Source organism: Amblyomma mixtum, chromosome 6 (assembly GCF_055824585.1).
Source record: "Amblyomma mixtum isolate Tamu chromosome 6, ASM5582458v1, whole genome shotgun sequence".
Lineage (NCBI taxonomy): Eukaryota > Metazoa > Arthropoda > Arachnida > Ixodida > Ixodidae > Amblyomma > Amblyomma mixtum.
Genome location: NC_143017.1, coordinates 29,003,410 through 29,022,848, shown reverse-complemented (window position 1 = coordinate 29,022,848; position 19,439 = coordinate 29,003,410). Strand labels below are relative to the sequence as shown.

The following is a 19,439-nucleotide window of genomic DNA, read 5'->3' as shown; positions in this document are numbered from 1 at the left end:
CTCGGCGCTAGCTACCGCTATCACCATTCTCCCCCTCCCGCAATTAGCTGCGTCCACGTAGGCCACGTCTTCTATCGGATAGTTTTTGAAACATTTGCCGAGGGCTTCAGCCCGTTTCTCTCTGCGATCCTTGTGGTGGACGGGATGCATGTTTTTCGGTAGTGGTGGGATCATCAGCCTATCGCGCACGCTCTTAAGCATGTCCACTTTCGGACCTCGCTGACTCTCGTAATTTATTCCTAGTTTCGCGAGGATTTTAGAACTAGGTCTTCACAACACATTGGATGAAATTGTGGAAGGCGTGACAGTCTCGCAGTACGAAAGGCTGTCGGGAAGCGTTACAGGCAGGCAAATCCGCTGCTGGAAAAAAAAAGTCTCCGAGCACGGCCGGTTTCGACGCACGCGCTTTCTCGCTCTCTTCATACGGCCTGAGCAGGCGCCGGAGGGAACAAAGCATGGTGAACACCACTATCCAAAGCCGGGGTTTCTAGTGATTTCGGCGTTTTTTTTTTTTTTTTGAAAAGGCGGTCAAGTATCTCCCACGATCGAAATTCTCGAAGTCTTGTAACTAATCGTTGAAACACATCTAGAAGATTCACCCGTCCTATGCTGCCCGGAAGGGGTTGACAGAAGCCACACCAAATGCTTAACACCCCTAATTTCTGAGAAGTTTCTCCGAATTCTTCTCGTCAGCTATACAAAGAAATTGACAAACCAAAATGACAAGCCGTCTGGTTTCATCCACAAGCCAACGCGAAAACATTTAAGGCTGTAACTGACGTCCCTTGAACTGCGAGCCGCACGACAATGTTGTATAGGTCATTACAAGCAGCGCCTGTTATTGTTTTCAGTCCTTCTAAGTATGTGAAACGATATCGGAGTTCCAAAGAGCAAAGCATCTTTCTGATCTGGTGTGTTTCACGCAGTGAGAACAGATGGCACGATACTTCGAATGTTTTTAAACGGCAAGTGCTATTATTTTATTCATACATTTCCAAGTATCGACAGAGACTGTGCCAGCCCTGAAGATAAAAATAAATGTTTTCCTAACCATGGCTTCGCTTGTAATATCTTGCCTCTCTTTTATTCCTGTTAATCGCAAATGATACAGCCCTATTCGCTAATACTATGCGCCATCATTGCATGCCGACTTCAATGTATTGAGATCCATCTACTAGTTCCCTGCTTTGCTTGCCGATAGCATTGGCTGCATAAGATAGGGTTGTCAAGTTCTAGTTCAGTACTCGGAGCAGCCGTTCAGCAATATGTGCAAAGTAACCGAACCAGCCCCCGGAGAGTTGCGGCGATGGGTAGCAACTGGCCCTCATGCACAGGCCGTAAGAAAGAGCGCGCGCGCCGAGTTGCCGAGTGCTCCGAGTTCCTGCACAGCGCCAGCCAGACCGGAGAGGAGGCAAGAGAGGAGGCAGGAGAGGAGGCACTAAACCGATGCGGCAGCGTATACATGCTCCTAGGAGGCTTCCTCCTAGGTCGCGACGCCTCGCGCGACGGCGCTAGCTGGGGCCCCGTTTCTCCTTTGTCGTTACGTCACGCATCACGTGGTCCTCCTTGTCGCGACGCCTCGCGCGACGGCGCGAGCTGGGCCCCCGTTTCTCATCGGCTGTGACGTCATCAACCACGTGATCATCCTTGGTCACGACGCCTCGCGCGACGGCGCGAGTTGGGCCCCCGTTTTTCATCTGCTGTGACGTCACGCATCACGTGGTATGACATGGAGGTCACGAAAGGTCAATGGTAACGACACCGCCGCGCTCGAGGAGCTGGGTTGGGCTATTTTAGTATGCTTCGCATAAAAAATCCACTCCATGCTTCATCCAAAGTGCCTGTCCGAGCGAAACAGTAATGATATTCTTGACCTTTTTTCAGCTGCTTGTCATTCCAGTTTCACTTTATCATTCTCTCCGAAACGCGGTATGGCCAGCACTCGTTTGGCCACTGCTTTGTTACCGATCCCTTACTAAAAATTGGGGACCGGCACGGAGGGGTGGTTAGTTATCTCGTCCTTGATAACATGAATATAAAGTACTTTAACAAACTTTGCTTTATTACTATCATTATGAATTTCTATCAGTCCCGTGTGCTCAAACTGTTTACTCTCTTTTGTACCCACAACCAAGCGGTACCTTAAAAGACTTTATTCAGTTCCTTGAGCCGTTATTTCTTCAGGCGTCTGAATTTCGCTGCATGAAGTTCTATGTAATGACTTCAAATTCAATATAATGGTCGAGAATTTCTTAAACATAGTTCTGAGGCAACAATACACACATGGCTGCTTTATTGCCATATCCGCACATACCCAAACTATTAACTATACTTGTACGTCGTCATCATCATCACTCTTACTACGCCCACCGCAGGGCAAAGGCCTCTCGCATGTCTCTCCATTTAGCCCTGTCCTTTATCAACAGCGGGCACCCTATCCCTTCTTAATCTCATCCGCCCACTTGACTTTCTGCCGCCCTCTGCTCCGCCTGCATTCTCTTGGAATCCACTCCGTTAGTATTAAGGACCAGCGGCTATCTTGCTTCGCATTATATGCCCTGCCCAAGCCCATTTCCTCCTTTTGATTTCGACTAAGAACTCATCAACCCGCGTTCGTTCCCTCGCCCACTCTGCCCGCTTCCTGTCTCTTAACGTTACACCTATCATTTGCTTTCCATACATGGCTGTTTTGTCCTTAACCTGAACCCTTTTCGTTAGCCTCCCCAATACTGCCCCTTAGGTCAGCACCGCTAAAATACAGCTGTTGTATACTTTCCTCTTAAGGGATATTGGCAAACTGCCATTCATGATGTCAGAGAACCTGCCGTATGCGCTCCACCCCATTCTTATTTTTCTAGTTATTTCTTTCTCATGATAAGGATCACCGGTCTCTACGTGCTTTAAGCAGACGCATTCCCATAAGACATCCAGCACCTCGCTACCAATTGTGAACTGCTGTTTCCTTGCTAGGCTGTTGAAAATTACATTAGTTTTCCACATGTTAATTTTTACACCCACTTTACTGCTTTCCCTAACTCATTGATAATGCTTTCCAATTCATATCCTCGGTAAACTAGCAAGACAATGTCATCAGCGAATCTTAAATTACTTAGGTATCTCTATTAACTATTAACTATTAACTATCTCTATTAACTATTAACTATTAACACGGGCGGTGGCGGCGGCGGTGGAAGGACGCTCCCCTTATCTATATTTTTTTTCCTGCCTACCCAGACCAAGCCTGACATCGCTTCCGTGACTGCTGACAGTGCATCCTTCCTGACGTCACGGACTGCGTGAACCTGTTGTCGCGCTCCTGGTGGCAGAGGCGCAATTTTGTCACACGGGCGGTGGCGGCGGCGGTGGAAGGACGCTCCCCTTATCTATATTTTTTTTCCTGCCTACCCAGGTTGGTGAACTCGTTTTCAGTTTGTCCTTAGCGCTGGTTTTGCTACCGCCGTTGCCCCCGTGTGCGCGCTCTGCTGCCGTGTTGCGTGCTTGCCCTTGTATGAGCTGCTACTGTAGGACTGTAGGCGTGTACTCAAACTTGTTCCTTGGACCATGGCAATCACGTACCAAGCCTGCAATGAGCTCCTGCCAGACGACGGGCGTTTCTTGACGTGCTGCGAATGTGAGTGCTCTTCCCATATTGGTGGTTGTTCACGCTGGTCTGAATCAACGTATAAAGCCAAAGGCGAGAGCGGCCGCCGCACATGGCGGTGCGTGGCTTGTCGCCCATCAAAGGCCAAAGGTGATAGAGCGCCCCTAGAGCCTGATATTGCTGTCTGTCTAGCAGACATAACTAAAAGACTTGATGCCCTGGTAGACCTACCTGTTCAGGTGGGTGAGATCAAAGCTTCAATTGAGCTGATGTCACTAAAGTATGATGAGATCCTCAGCCGACAGGTTCAACAGGAGAAGGATATTGGAAACCTGAACAGGCGTGTAACCCAGCTAGAGGCTACCTGTACTGCAGATGACATTGCAGAAAGGAAATCAACTGTAAACGACCTCGAATGGCGTAGCCGAAAACTCAGTCTTGAAATTCATGGCATCCCAGTAACGGAAAATGAAAACTTGATGTGTGAACTGAATGATCTAGGTCAGACCATCCACGTGCCAGAGCTCACAAAGAATGACATTGGCGCTGTTCATAGACTTCCATCAAAACCAAACAAAATACCTGGAATCATTGTCCGATTTGCTCAGCAATCTGTTCGTGACTTGTGGCTGGAAGCGCGTAAAGAACTTCGAAAGAGTTCGTCGAATGTCACGATCACCGAAAACATGACTAATCAGAACAGGGACCTGCTGCGCCGTACAAGGGATTGGGCAAAGAGCCATGATTACAAGTTTTCGTGGCATTGCAATGGCAAAGTACTAATGAGGAAAAAGGAGGGTGACAGTGCCGTTGTCATTCGCTGTGCCGCAGATCTTGACAGTCTGTGATAAACTTTGGCCTAGTACTCCTACCAGTTTTCTTTTCGACCCCCTATCTAGTAAAATGCTTCCTTCTTTTACATCTCAAGTGAACTTATCAAGTCTTAAGAACATTCTCAATGCTGATGGCCGGCGAAGCCTCAATTGTATTCATTGTAACCTTAGATCAGGGAGAAATAAGCGAGATGAACTCGATCATCTTCTTACTGAAGCTTAAGTACGCTTTGATGTTATGCTTACTGAGACTTGGTTTGCGTCGAAGGAGGATGTGTATACATATCAGACACATAAATCGTATTACATGAACCGTAGTGACAAAAGGGGTGGTGGTGTTGCAATGTTAGTTTAAAATTTATTGGATTCTGAACTACTTACTGAATTTTCTTGTATTAACCCCTTTTATGAAACTCTTGTTATTAGATGTGGTACTACAGTATTGTGTGTATGCTACCGTCCTCCTTCTACCAATGTCCAGTTGTTTTTTACTTTTCTTGATTCATTTTTAGAATTTGTGAGTGCAAGTAAATATAAATTAATTCTTGGTGGTGACTTGAACATAAATATGCTCGTTGATAGCAATGTAAAACTAGAACTCGAATCCCTCTTAAACTCTCACTGCTGTCAGAACTTTATAACATCAGCAACACGAATCACTACACAATCAACGACACTTTTAGACCTTTTTTTAAGCAACTTCGATGCATCCCTCGTTAGAGCTTGTACATTGATTCATAGCATCAGCGACCACCTGCCGATAGTTATATCAGTGAATCAGTGCACTAATGCAGTAAAGACCCCACGTTCCGTATTCTCTTACCGAGTTATTAATCCTACAACGCTCTCTACATTTAAAGACTGTCTAACCACAGTCAGCTGGGACGATGTGTTCGCAGCAAATGACCCGAACGTAGCATATGAAACATTTTTGCGTAAATTTTCCGAAGTATACTTTGGGTGTTTTCCAATGAAGAAGTGCAGAACCTGTAAAAACAGTCGCAAACCCTGGATAACTAAAGAATCGTTAAAACTTTTAAAGAAACGAGATCAATTATATAGGACGTTCATACGAACTAAATCTCCTGAAGCCCTTAAAATATTCAAATCATACAGGAATTTTGTCACGAAACACCTTCGGGCTGAAAAAAGACAATATTATATTCACCTCTTTAACTCGACTGAAGGGCGCACAGGCAATGTTTGGAAGGCACTTAAAGTGGCAACCGGGACCTCAGCAGAAGCAGTAAATAAAATAACAAACGATGGAATAGAGTTACAGGGTGCTGAACTAGCCAACGCCTTTAATACTTTTTTTCTGTCACTTGGCGACGTTAGCGAACCCGCCGCTGACTTATCTCTTATGAATGGCCCAAATGAACAAACAATATTTTTAGAACCAGTCTCGGAAAGTGAAGTTGTAACTACATTTTTGGCAGTAAATAACAGCAAAGCAACTGATGCCTGTGGCTTTCAGATAGAGCCTATAAAGTCTGCAATAAGAGAAATAGCCCCTTGCGTTACCCACATTTTCAATATATGCTTGTTGACTGGAACTTTCCCGCATGCCATGCAAACAGCAAAGGTAACTGTTCTATTCAAGAAAGGTGACAGGAGCGATATGTCAAATTATCGTCCAATATCGGTTTTACCCGTTTTTTCGAAAGGCCTGGAGAAAATAATTCTGAAGCGCCTATCCTCATTTACTGATCGTCATAACATTATATGTTCCGCCCAATATGGGTTTCGAAAGAATAAGTCGACAGAGCTGGCACTTTTGGCTCAAAAGAAGTTTATTTTGTCAAATTTCGAACGCAAAAATATGGTGCTTGGACTGTTTCTGGATTTTTCAAAAGCGTTTGATCTCATAAATCACAACATTCTCATTAAAAAACTGGAGCATTATGGCATTAGGGGGAAAGCACAAGAATTAATCACATCTTATTTGCAACATAGATCTCAGTTTGTAGTAATTGGAGGACAAAATTCTGCAGTACAATCAGTAAAATCAGGTGTCCCACAGGGCAGTATTCTGGGCCCGTTTCTGTTTATCCTGTATATAAACGAAATAGTCCGCCTTGACGAAAATGCCCACTATATAATCTATGCAGATGACACTAGTTTATTTTTTTCAGACAACTCATGTGAGACCTTAGCTAATCAAGCCAATAGCGCGCTGTCTAAAATAAATACGTGGGCTCAAACAAACTCTTTAGCACTTAACCATCGCAAGACAAAAGCTGTACTATTCCCCCCCGCCACAAGCAAATCCAGTTGCCGCACATTGTGTTAAACAATACCAATATTGAAATAGTAAGAACTTTTAAATCACTAGGTGTATACTTTTCTCAAAATATGACATGGGATGAACACGTCGGCTATATAGTAAATAAGTTGTCGAAAACTATTGGCATCATACGCCACCACTGTTATTTCCCTACCTCAGTTAACGTCCTTTTATATAACTGTTTATTTTCCTCCACATTAAGCTATGCCTTTTTAGTATGGTCCACAACAACAGCAACAAACATCAGCAAACTTTTAATATTGCAGAAACGGGTCTTACGTCTGGTCTGTAATGTTCCGTATCGCTCCCATACTGCAGACCTATTTAAAAAACACAATATCGTTCCTGTTACATCACTATACAATTAGAAACTATCCCACCTTTATAAACAGGGAATAATAATGAATAATGATGCATTAACTAACCTAGCCGGATTGCAGATAACGTACGTTTTTTGGAACCCTGGAATGTCACCAAATGCCGGACTAACTACGGGAAACAAATGTTGAAATACTCATTGCCGACGATTTTAAATTATCTTTTTACTGAAACAAATAATGACATTTCCGCGATTTCCTCACAGAAATTGCGTACCTTGTTTGTATAACCTGTCTATTCTTTTTTTCTTTCCTCGCTTTGATGTTGACGTGCACGTCGCCGCACGCTGCTGCGCTACTGTGTATGCTGGGAGATCAGGACTCCTCAAGCTGTTTTTTCAGCTTTTTACCTGCCCTCCTCGCAACATTCCATTTCTGTTGCGGAATAAATTTCAATTTCAATTTCAATTTCAACTCTTATTATTGCTAATCCAGGTCTCGTATTACCTCCCGTAAACAGGCGATAAATTGCATAGGTGAGATCGTGTCTTGCTACCTGGCACCCTTCCTTATTGGAATTTTATTGCTGATTTTATGGGGGACTAGGTAGTACTCGATACTCGATTCTTTCCATATTAAACTTCTTTATGTCGGGTGCTTTGCGCTTATTTATTAACTTTTATAACTCTAACAGTTCTATTCTGTTGGGGGGTTAGACGCTGTTATGCTTTACCGTTTCAGAGCCTTGTAAAATTGAGACCTTGAAAGTGCGGAAAAATTCTTACAGCACCCTGAGCCGCAAATTAGGGAATTGTGCCGTGAGAATTTCAGACAAGAAATATCTCCGCGTTGTGGTAGAATAGGCTGTCATAACTAATCGGGACAACCTGCCCATCGCCGCACACAAAATAAGTTTGGAGGAAGCGTAGCGACAAACTACTCCACCTCACTTGCTGAAGAAGGAAGACTCGGACTGCTGACCAGAAAGAGGGGACACGCTCAATTAGCGGCTGACCAAAGGCATGGGGCACACATGAAATATTGTACAACAAGATAAACTGTACTCCGAATCAAATTGCAACAAAGCACTACCACGCACAGCACTTTAGGGTACCAACATTATTTCCAAAAGGCAAGTCAGCGAAGCATACAGACTGGGGAGTTGTTACATCGATAAGACGAAAGTGAGGGTATGGTTAAATCAACAGACGGGTAATACTGGTGGATTGACCGAAAAATGACGATGCATAAACGTACACAATGTTACGCAAAAGAACGAGGTTAAGAAAAAGTACAAGACGTGATGCAGAGGTGAAACTACACGAATAAAGAAAGAGTTCTGAAGAGCGGCGCGAAACTCTGGCTTATCTGCGGAGTAGACAGGTCCGGTCGGAAGGAACCCCGCCGTGCTGCAGACAATCGCTTCGGGGCCGATGTGGTGTCACGGATGCCGGTGAGCTTGAGCCGAACGTCTTCGAGGCTGCCGTCACCGCACCCACCGTATCAGACCCCGGCAGGAGGATCGCTGGCCTGCCACATCACTGGCTGGCGCGTCACTGCAGTGGCAAACATCGACTTCCTCCGAGCAATCTGCCCGGCTCGCGTCCTTCTCGCCCCGCGTCCTAGTAGCAAGGAAAGGCGATCAAAAGGCACGACGCGCAAACGCGAAAGCTTGACCTCGAAAGGAAAGCGAAGAAATGACGGGGCAGACGGGACACACTGCGAGACAAGCGTACGGAGGAGCGCTGACTAGCAACAGAAGATTTATTTCACAGAGCTAGGTGCGGAAATGGAGAGAGCGAAAATGATGTGTCTGCACAGGTATGGCAAGAACAACAAAAGGTGCGAAAAATAAAGAATTCAACAAAAGGAGCCAAACCGGGGAACAAAAAAAAAATGGTGACACTTCTCAAAGATTTGCTGGGGAAACACGTCGTCTTACTAAGGAAAGACGGAAGGATTTGAATCAGATGAAGAAGCAACTTTAAAAAAATGGCTGTGACCACACAGAAAGAACACAACCCTCTAAAGTCAAGAACAGCGATAGTGAAAAAGTTTATAGACACGATTAATGGGATTGATCCGGAGAAAATGCAATATCATTATTCTTTCATCGCCGAACTATTCCAAGTCTGATACTTATATAGAAAGAAAGTCGTTGTATCCCCGAACTATTCCTCTTCACCACCTCCGTTTAGTAAATGCCAGTGTTTTGTTTACCTCGACTTTGGTAACTAGGCTGGAGTAACCGCAGTACAGCGTCCAAATGAAGCTTGGTCTTTTCATGGACCCACTCGCTTCATCAGAACAGAACCGCAATCGGAATAGAATCAAAATCAGGATAGATTGATCAGTGAAAGTCAATCGACCCAGAATTGGAATCGATTAATAACTAAAATAGACCAGCGTGTTCAAGTATGCTATCGAACTTGCCCGCATTAATCCATTTAATCACCCCTAATTTTTTTTTGATGTTCCTTCGGTTGGAATGCGTCCTGTCTTCATCTTTTTTTTTCGTACACCTCGGTGGCCTTGTCCTAGTCCCTTTCAGTGTCCGACGACGGATTCTTGCTCGCCGTGGTTTGCATACTAAAACGCTTGAGTTTGTCCGCAGTAACCACTACCTTGTAAAAGCGCTACGTCTGTGTCTCGGAAGGTTTTTCTCGCTGATGGTCATCACTTCAAAGAAAAAAACTCCTTGGAGGACATAAAGACTGTAATGTCAGCAATATGCATAAACGATATAAGATTTTGCGCAATAACAACTAAATACTAAGCATCTTCACCATTATGTTTATGACCAGGCGTAAGCAAACGTGCAGAGACCACAGCTCCAGCGGCAGCAGCGGCTGCACGGTCGCACCATGGCGCTGCTCTCGCACGCCGCGCGCTCGCTGCGAGAGTGCCCGAGTGACTACAAACTTAGCCCCTGTTCTCGCGCAGGAATGACGGTCGCGACGAAGGGGAACAAACTAAGGAGCATATAGTACGCACAGACTTCGCAGTAACCAATCAAAACTGAGGATATCAATTCAAATCGCCCTTTGCTAGAACCCACTGTGCTGAGGATAGCACGTTAGAATTGTCTGCAATCGATAATCCCCAACTTGCCTCAAATTCTACTTTTGCTAAGCAGAGGCCTGTCTCGGAGGTAAGGCAAAGCGTTAATGTAGCTGAAGATTAAACGACGTATATATTTCTAAACAGTGTGGAAGCTGTTATCACTTGCACAAAATTCAAAATACGGCATTGTGGTGTCATGACGCCTGGGACCACAGGGACCGCCAGCGCCTACTCACAGCACGCGCGGCGAAATGCGGGCATCTGTGACCAAGTTAAATTAGCCACCGTTCCTCCGCCACCTTCCATGATCCTGAGCAGAAGCCTGAGCAGGTGCGAATAAAGGCTTCCTCCCCTTAGGTGAAAGGCCGTACATAAATATCCTCGCCTACTTTTCGCACGTACAACGCCTCTTGGGAAGTGATGGACGCCACCCGCAACACTACCGCGTGGTCAGTGACGGAGACGGGGAGTGTTCTTTCCATGTGTTATGTGCGGTCTAACGTCCCAAAGATGCACTTGTTTTATATGGGGTGCTGTAGTGAAAGGCATGTTACCCAAAATGCACTGGTATCCAGTTTCATAACAGTCCGTTATAACAGTACTTTCCTACGGTTGCCGTTATGATCGGAGCTGACGGTGGTGAGCACTTTCAAATAAATACCAATGAAAGAATATGGGACAGGCGCCGTCGTAGCTCAGGTGGCAGAGCACAACACACGACATATGGAGGCCGTGGTTGCCGGCCCCACCAGCGACTCTTTGTTCTCGTTTAAATATGACCATATTAATCATTAAAATAGTAATCGCTTTTATTTCCATCAATACCAGGTGATTGAGGAGGCGAGAATAAAAGCGACGGGCGCTTGACTAAGTTCTCACTCTCTTTAGAGTTCACAGCGGCAAGGTTCAGCTTGTATCGTGTTACATTATAGAATGAAAAAAGTAGGGAATAAAAGATAGGATGGGACATAAGGTGCGAACAAAATAATGGTGCGCAGCAGCATTAATTCTGAACGCCACTCTCTTTTTACAAGCTACATATATCTTCCTATGTCCCTTGCGAAAGCTCGGCTCCACCACGCCGATATCAAGCTGGTATCGGCTTAGAGCAGAAACATGGCCTTGTAAATTCAAAAACACCGCCCCATGAGTGTCCCTGTGAACTCGACACACTTTATAGCCAGAAGGGAAGCCTCATTGTCAACAAATAATTAAGCAACCGGGACTCGGCTCCTGGTGCAACGTCCGGCTTTGCTGAAGATATGAAAGCCGCAGAATCTTTAGTTTTATCTTTTTATAGTACGTCACACAACTATAGAGCTCACAGCAGTACAACTCATACAGTACCTATCACAACATGTCTTACTGACAAGCAACCGAAGCCCCGCTACGGTGGCTCAGTGGTTACGACACTCGGCTGCTGGCCCGAAGGACGCGGGTTCGATCCCGACCGAGGCGGCCGAATTTCGACGGAGACGAAATTCTAGAGGCCAGTGTACCGTGCGATGTCAGTGCACGTTAAAGAACTCCAGGTGGTTCAAATTTCCGGAGCCTTTCACTACGGCGTCCCTCAGAGCCCGAGTCGCTTTGGGACGTTAAACCCCAATAAACCAAACCAAAGAAGCACCCGCCGCCGTTTAGCTCCCTCGGAAAGAAGGCGCAGGTAATAAGAGTTGCTTCTGAGTGGAGAGTGACCCAGCATCGACGGTAGACGAGTCCGTATTACTTTTGTGTTAATTTTGGGCGTCTGCTCCGGCTAATTAGCAGCTCTGATTTACTGTCTACCTAACTGTCTACAACATAGCAAATTAGCAACTATGCTGGTGGGATGTGGTGAGATTGGCTGGTAGCGCTGCCTGGTGGCACCGGCCGCCGCCAGTGGAACACACTTTGCGACAGCGACGTTAGATGGAGGGAAGTGTGCGTCAACTTCACGAGAATTCGGATCGAAGTTCCTGCGCGCAGCCGTAGTTGCGGTAAGCGCAGCTAGAGGGCGATGTTCACTGTGCGATAATTAGAACACTTCTCTCCTTCCTACATGATTAGATTGATTTGGTTTATTCAGGTTTAATGTCCCAAAGCAAATGAGGCTATGGAGAGACGCCGTAGTGAAGGGCTCCGGAAATTTCGACCACCTGGGGTTCTTTAACCTCCTCCATGATTAGAGCTTGTGGGTGATGGCATTATGGTATTTTAGAGACTCCGCTTTGAATAACGGACATGCTTGAAGAATAGAAAAAATTCCGGAACGGCGCGCCGGAAATATGGAGCGGGCGGATAGCATGGAAGCAGCAGAGGGCCCTAAAACAGCGCCCCACGCACTTGACACGAAGCGTACCCTAAGCTTTTTCCGGAAAGCTATTCGGAAACTGTGTTGGTATGACTTCGAAATGGAAATAAAGTGCTTCATCTTAACTTCACGGTTTGAGAACGCCGACTAAGTTTTCTCTTTTGTTTATCTAACCAATCTTTTTTTTTGCCTCCTAGATTGATCTCAGTGGGGTAGGCAGCGCCACTTGCAACCACACTTCAAATACGTACCATGTAATGAATTTCATGTCTGCCTTTATTTGTAGTAAAACTGGACACCCCCCAAACCCTTCAATCACACCACCTCCTTCAGAGATGTAGCGACTGCGCAAACTTTGCGTGCCGTTTTGACGATGGCTGGGGTCTTCGGCGTCAGGCAACGACGTTGATCTGGTAGGTTGTGGTGCCAGTTGAAATGTGGCTTACATTGCAGAAATTTTATTTGTTCTTAAAACCACATTAGGACGTTCCTGTGGGCTAGTTAATTCATTTTTGACTAGGATTAGAAACTACGAAAAAAGACGAGGACAGGAGGAAAAGAAATGGGTAGCCTGGGTTCCCTCCTTAAATAGCCTATGCTTTCGCTTCCTTGAACAAACAGAAGGCAGTCTGTGCCAGTTATGCCGTATTCGTTTCCTTAACTCCTGTCCTCGTCCTATTGAGCAGTTTCTACCATTCATTTAAAATCATAATTTCCGGAGGCTGGCTGCTAAAAGGATCTCATCTCATGCGTCTCGGGCTGCTAATAAGCAAACATGCAGAAGCGCTAAACCACAAAGCAGGGATTTAATGCGAAATACACGCCAGAGAACTAATCCTTTTCTATTAATATTTCAGCTAACCGACTGATAATTTCTGACATGAGGCATTTCCGCCAGCTGGCTTTCACCTTGTGTGCATTTTCACATATGCTGTTTGGTTGAGATTTTGAGAGGAATTTTATGGAAATAGATCGAGGTTTAAGTGTACCTCTTTATCCTCACAAGTCATACGAAAGCATTAAAATATGTAATTTTGTGAATTATAATACTTTCTCAGTTTTCAAGACCAATTGGCTAGGCTGTCTTCAGCTGGGTTCCCTGGTTCGCTCGTAACGACTGTCGCTGAAAGGCTGCTGCAGAAGATGAAGAGTAAGGCTGTGAGATCTGGGGAAGGTGTCCCTCGAGAAGAGGTGGTGCGACCTGGGGTGGTGCCCTACGTGCACAAGTTAGCCCACAATTTGAAAAAGGTCGCAAGCAGGCATGGTGTACTGCTCGTGTTTTCAGCCCCTGAAAAGCTCGGAAGCCTTTGCTCTCGTATTCAAAGAGGACGGAAAGAAGAGAGAGGGTTCGGAACGAAACATCGGCGATCGTGCATGAAGTGCGCCGAAGGAGTTGTGTATGAAATTCCCCTCTCGTGCGGCCGCTCCTATATAGGGCAAACTGGGCGCTGCGTTAACGAGCGAATCAGGGAACACGAAATAAACGTTCAGCAAAATAAAGAAGGCCCAAATATGCCTCAGCATATAAGGTCCTGCCTGTCACGCTCTTGATAGACATGTTTTTCTAGTGCATGAATTCGGTCAAAAAGCAAAGACACAAAAGCTAGGGAACTAATCGAAGCTTTTTTTATTGCAAAAAAAGGAAGCATGTGCGTCAGCGACACATCAATATCTTTGTACAAGGCTGAGAGCAATTTTTTCACCCCTTCGCTATCATATCAACTTCGAAGGTGGCAGTATTCCTTGCATGTAAGACGGCATACCGGGTGTTTTTTTTTAGAAGGTCCAAAATTTTTTAAAAAAGGTAAATTGCTTTAGATTTATTTTAGCACTGGGACTATAGTGGAGGCTACGGCGGGCGCCAGGCAAGAGGAAAACTGCTGTAATTAGTTAGCTGATTAACTAAATATGTTAATTAACTTTTTTAATTTTTGTTTTAGGGGATATGTTGTATTCGCAGAATTGGAGATCGTCCTCTAAACAGTCCAACGGAGAAAAAACAATCTAAAATAAAAATTTTTCACGCACGTTACGAGGCGCGAAAAATTCACCCTGGTAGGCATCTTCACACCGTAACGCAGCGGCGGGAGCGCCTCTGACGTAGTTCACTCCGCCCTGCGCTTTGCGTCACGCGTCCCGGACTGGCGGCCTGCGCTATCGCTGCTTATCTCGCTTCGCTCCGCGGCCTCACGGAATGCCGCGCTGGAAAAAGAACGCATTGACACAAAGTGCAGGGCGGAGCGAGCTACGTCACAGGCGCTCACAGACGCTGTGTTATAGTGTGAAGCTGCCTACCAGGGTGACTTTTTCTCGCTTCGTTACGTGCGGAAAAATTTTTTTCATGAAAATCTTTTTTCTTAGCTGGACTGTTTGGAAGACGATCTCCAATTCTTCTAATACAACATATCCCCTAGAATAAAAATGATAAAAGTTAATTAACGTATTCAGTTAATCAGCGAACTAATTAAAGTAGTTTGCCTCTTACCTGGTGTCCGCCGTAGCCCTCAGTATAGCCCCATTGTTAAAATAAATCTAAAGAAATTTACCTTTCTTTGAAAATTTTGGACCTTCTAAAAAAAACACCCGGTATATTTGTGCATGTTTTCTTCGAATAAATCAGTTGTGAGTGGCGCTTCGTCCCGTCTTTCTGTCTTGTGTTCTGTCTTTTTTCGCGCCTGTAACCAAAGATGAACAGTTACCAATTTGCCCAGCAAGACGTTCTTTTATACACTATGTTTGAAATGCATTTTTACCGGATCATTTTTTTCGCTAAGGGATGTCCTGTCTTTCGCGTTGCAGGTCGTCGTCGGCGTCTGGTCATGGCTTCGTCAGGTATGTGAATCGTGGGTGGTGCGTGTGGTAGAAGCTTTTCTGGAGGACGGCGTCGTTTTGAAGGTCTTTCGCGTCGTGGTCGATGTTGTCATTGTATGTGTGTCACGAAGTGGGTGCACGCCACCAATGGGCTCCACACTCTCTGTTACCAATTCTAGGGGAGGAGAGACAAACACCTCCACCCAGGTGCCAGATCTTAAGCAGGACCGAGTGGCTAACCGGCGATAGGTCCACGCCTGACCGGCCGCTGACCGGAGGCACGACACAGGAGTCGGGAATGAGAGTGGATAGAATTTAATTAACAAAGAGAACAACACTTTCACCAACTCATCAACAATAGCACAGCATAGACACAGGACAGACGGAACAAACTTTAGCTTTGACACACAGTATCAAATGTAACAGGCGAGAGGAAATACAAATACAAGGCACTTTTAAAGGAACAAATTTAGGGTATAGTTCGTAAATGTGGGAGTGGCAGGGGCTTAGCTGTTCGGGTGGTTGAGGTCCGGTCCGAGATAGGCGTCGGGCTGTCGATGTCGGGTCCCCGGAGTCGTTACTCGTTGCCCAGACACTTCGCGACGAGCCGACCACCTCTCGGCTGACACTTCACACACACGCGCGGTTAGCTAGCACACCGCCACATCCAAGATCTCCACCTCGACTGCTCTCCGCCACATTCCACAGTCCCCCCGTAGTTTCTGTCCCCCTCTCTCCCTCACCCTCCCCAGGCAGCCCGGGGCCCGGGACCGACGAATCAGAGGCGACGACGAAACGTAAACTATCGCGCCGAAACGTCCCGCGCCGAGCCCCGGCTGGCCCCGCAGACGCTCGAGCCGGAATTCCGCGTACAGGAGGTCACTGGCCAGACAACTGCTTTCTCATCGTCGGAGACCAGACAGAAGTGTGTGCGTGAGGGGGGGGGGGGGGTCGCGCATGGGGATGCTTAGGACGGAGTCCCCGCCGCCGGGCTCAACCGCCGCTGGGGAAAATCGCAACTGGCGCGAATTCTGTTTCACCACCCCCGCGTCAAGAATGTTATTGCTGATAACATTCCACACTCCAAAAACAGAAGTCGCGCATGCATCGCCGTATGCGACACGAGAACATTCGACTGTAATCATAGCACAGACACACTGAGATAATACTGAGAAATACAAGCATAAACACACTGAGATAATACTGCGGAATACAGGCACGCACAAGTATTATGTAGACACACATGGAAGAACAGACTCCATACACAAATTAAAGCGAAAGCATCTTGATCGTTAGAGATCAACGTCAACTTGTTGGCGAGCGCTGAGCTCTGAAACCCGGCTGAGGTAATCAGCACCAACATTATCTTTTCCACGTATGTTCTCTACCGTGAAGTCATACTCTTGCAGCAAGAGAGCCCAACGAAGCAGTCGCGAGTTCATGAACTGCGCCTCACGGATGTACTTGAGTGGTTGGTGATCGGTTTGGAGGGTGAACTTTCGCCCATACAAAAAAAATTAAATCGCTTGATTGCCCAAACGATTGCGAGACCTTCCTTCTCGACTGCTGAGTAGGCTCGCTCTCTCTGTAGCAGCTTCCTACTTGCGTAGGCTACGGGGTGCAGCACCCCCTCCTTGCTCTGGAGGAGCACTGGCCCAAGACCCTGGTCGGAGGCATCTGTGCGAAGCACGAAGTCTTTTTGGAAATCAGCCACCTGTAGGATTGGTGGCTCTGCGAGAAGCCGTTTCAGTTCTATGAAAGCGTGTTGCTCCCGGTCCCCCCACTTAACGGTGTTAGGCATTAGCTTCTTAGTCAGGTCCGTCAAGGGAGTCGCCACAGTGGCATAGTTTGGTATGAACTCCCGGTAGTAGCCCGACAGTCCCAAAAACGCTCGAACTTGGCGCTTGGTCGTCGGCCTCGTAGCATCGCGGATCCTGTCCAAAGTGGCCTTCATTGGACCCAGGCTTCCCCGTCCGATGGTGTGTCCGAGGAAAGAAAGTTCCTCGAAACACAGGTGACACTTCTTCGGATGGATCGTCATCCCGGCTGCCCGTATTCGTTCTAGAACAAGGTTGAGTGCCGTCACGTGGTCCTCCCAGCTTTCTGTCGCTACCAAAATGTCGTCATAATAGTGGTAGACATTGTCAATTCCTTCCAGCACTCTCCTCATTAGTTTTGCGAATACTGCCGGTGCCGTTTTGATGCCAAATGGCATGTTCTTGAACTGGTAATGTCCACTTGGTGTTGAAAAGGCGGTATTTTCTTTTGACTCCTCTTCAAGAGGCACTTGCCAATATCCCTTCGACAAGTCCATTTTAGAAAAGTACTTTCTTGCCCCAACTTCGGCGATTAGGCAGTCCGCTCGAGGAATAGGTTCCGCGTCGGCTACCAGCACATTATTTAGTCGCCGGAAATCCACACAAAACCGGTAGCCACCGTCCGGTTTCTTAACCAAAACGACCGGGGCGTTGTGCGGGGACCGCGATTTTTCAATCACTCCCATCTGTATCATGCTGGACACCTCCTTCTCGATTGCTTGCTGGACGGCATGAGGTAGTGGATATTGCTTCACATAGATGGGCTTATTCGCCGTCGTCGGCAAAGAGCATTCAGCCCATGTCGTGAAGCCTGGCCTCTCCGTGAAGACATCCCGATAGGTTAACGCAAGACGTCGCAGTTCCTTCACCTGTTGCGGGGTCAGTTGGTCCGACACGGCGACGTCTTGGGGCCCCACCTTTTCATCCAATGGCCACATAAGCTCGTAGCACTCCTCGTCCGCAGCCACCATGGCGACGGTCTGCACTGAGTGTTTTGGTCGCGTCTCGCGGGCATTATAATTCTTTAACATGTTGATATGAAATGTCTTGGTAGTGCCTTCGACGTCGACAACGTAATCCACTCCGCTTTTTTTTCCAACGACCGGGTAAGGTCCCTTCCATCTCATGGTTAGTTTGTTGTGCTCAGTGGGCAATAGCAGAAGCACTTGGTCTCCCTCATGCAGCTGCCGCGGTTTGGCCCGACTGTCGTAGTATGCCTTGTAACGTTCTCCTGCTTGGCTCAGTGCTTCGTGAGCGATTTGGCACGTCGTCTCCAACCTTTCTTTAAGATCGATGACATATTCGTAAGCTGTCTTCACCTCTTCCTCAATCTTACTGCCCGTCCACAGCTCTCGTAAGATGGCGAGCGGCCCTCGGACATTCCGCCCATAAAGCAGCTCAAATGGTGAGAAACCCGTGCTTTCCTGGGCCACCTCCCGGTAAGCAAATAGTAAAGGTTCGATGAATCTGTCCCAGTCCTTAGGCTGTTCAGCACACATCCGGCGCAGCATCTTCTTCAAGGTGCCATTCATTTTCTCCACCAGACCATTCGCCATGGGGTGGTAGGGAGTCGTCGTTTTGAGCCGCAGTGATAAAAGGCGCCCAACCTCAGCCATTAGCTCGGAAGTAAAGTTGGACCCTCGATCGCTGAGCATCTCTTCCGGAACGCCAACCCGTGCAAATATGTGTAGAAGTGCCTCGGCAACCCGCTCTGTCTCAATACTTGGTAGGGCTACTGCCTCTGGAAATCGGGTAGCGTAATCTACCAGCGTCAGAATGTAGCGGCTGCCTCGGCGTGTGGTAGGCTTGAGGGGTCCTACTATATCGACCGCGACTTTGCTGAAGGGGGTGTCAACGAGAGGCACCCGCTCCAAGGGAACCTTCCGCACTGTGCCGCGCGCTACGGTTTTCTGGCATATGTCGCAAAATGCGACGAACCTGCCCACGTCCCCATGTAATCCGGGCCAAAAGAAGTCTGCGAGGATGCGATCCGTTGTTTTCTTCCGTCCGAGGTGCGCTGCCATCAGCCCCCCATGTGCCAACTGGAGAACCTTCTCGCGGTGCTTCTGGGGCACTACTAGCTGGGTCGTCTTCGCTCCGGTGTTCGGAACGTACTCTCGGTATAGCAGGCCATCATGAAGACAGAATTTGAACGAACCGCCTCCCTTGCACTTTGTCCTCTTTCGCCGCTCGTCCGCCTCGAAGCAAACCAGGAGGCTGCTGTCGTCTCGTTGGTCTTGCCTCATTTGGTTGGGGCTGACGTCAGGGAGAGTAGTCGGCACCCGTAGTTTACGGAATCCCTCTTTGGATTGTCGGGCCGCCTGCTGGCGGGTCGTGACCGCCGCCGTGGGCATGGTAACTTGGTCGGGGCCCCTGTTGCATGGATCATGCTGCTGACTTGGAGGAGCCTCTGCCCTTTC

The 19,439-nt window shown here is 47.2% G+C and overlaps 1 protein-coding gene across 1 annotated transcript; it reads right to left on the bottom strand.

Moving 5' to 3' along the window:
- Window positions 1-13,477: 13,477 nt before the first annotated feature.
- LOC149338501 (uncharacterized) lies at window positions 13,478-19,373 on the bottom strand. The gene is made up of 2 exons (XM_089550751.1): window positions 16,805-19,373; window positions 13,478-13,605 (listed from the first exon to the last, which is right to left on the bottom strand). Exons 1-2 carry the CDS (start codon window positions 19,371-19,373, stop codon window positions 13,478-13,480), a joined length of 2,697 nt encoding a protein of 898 aa, XP_089406877.1.
- Between the last annotated feature and the right edge of the window lie 66 nt (window positions 19,374-19,439).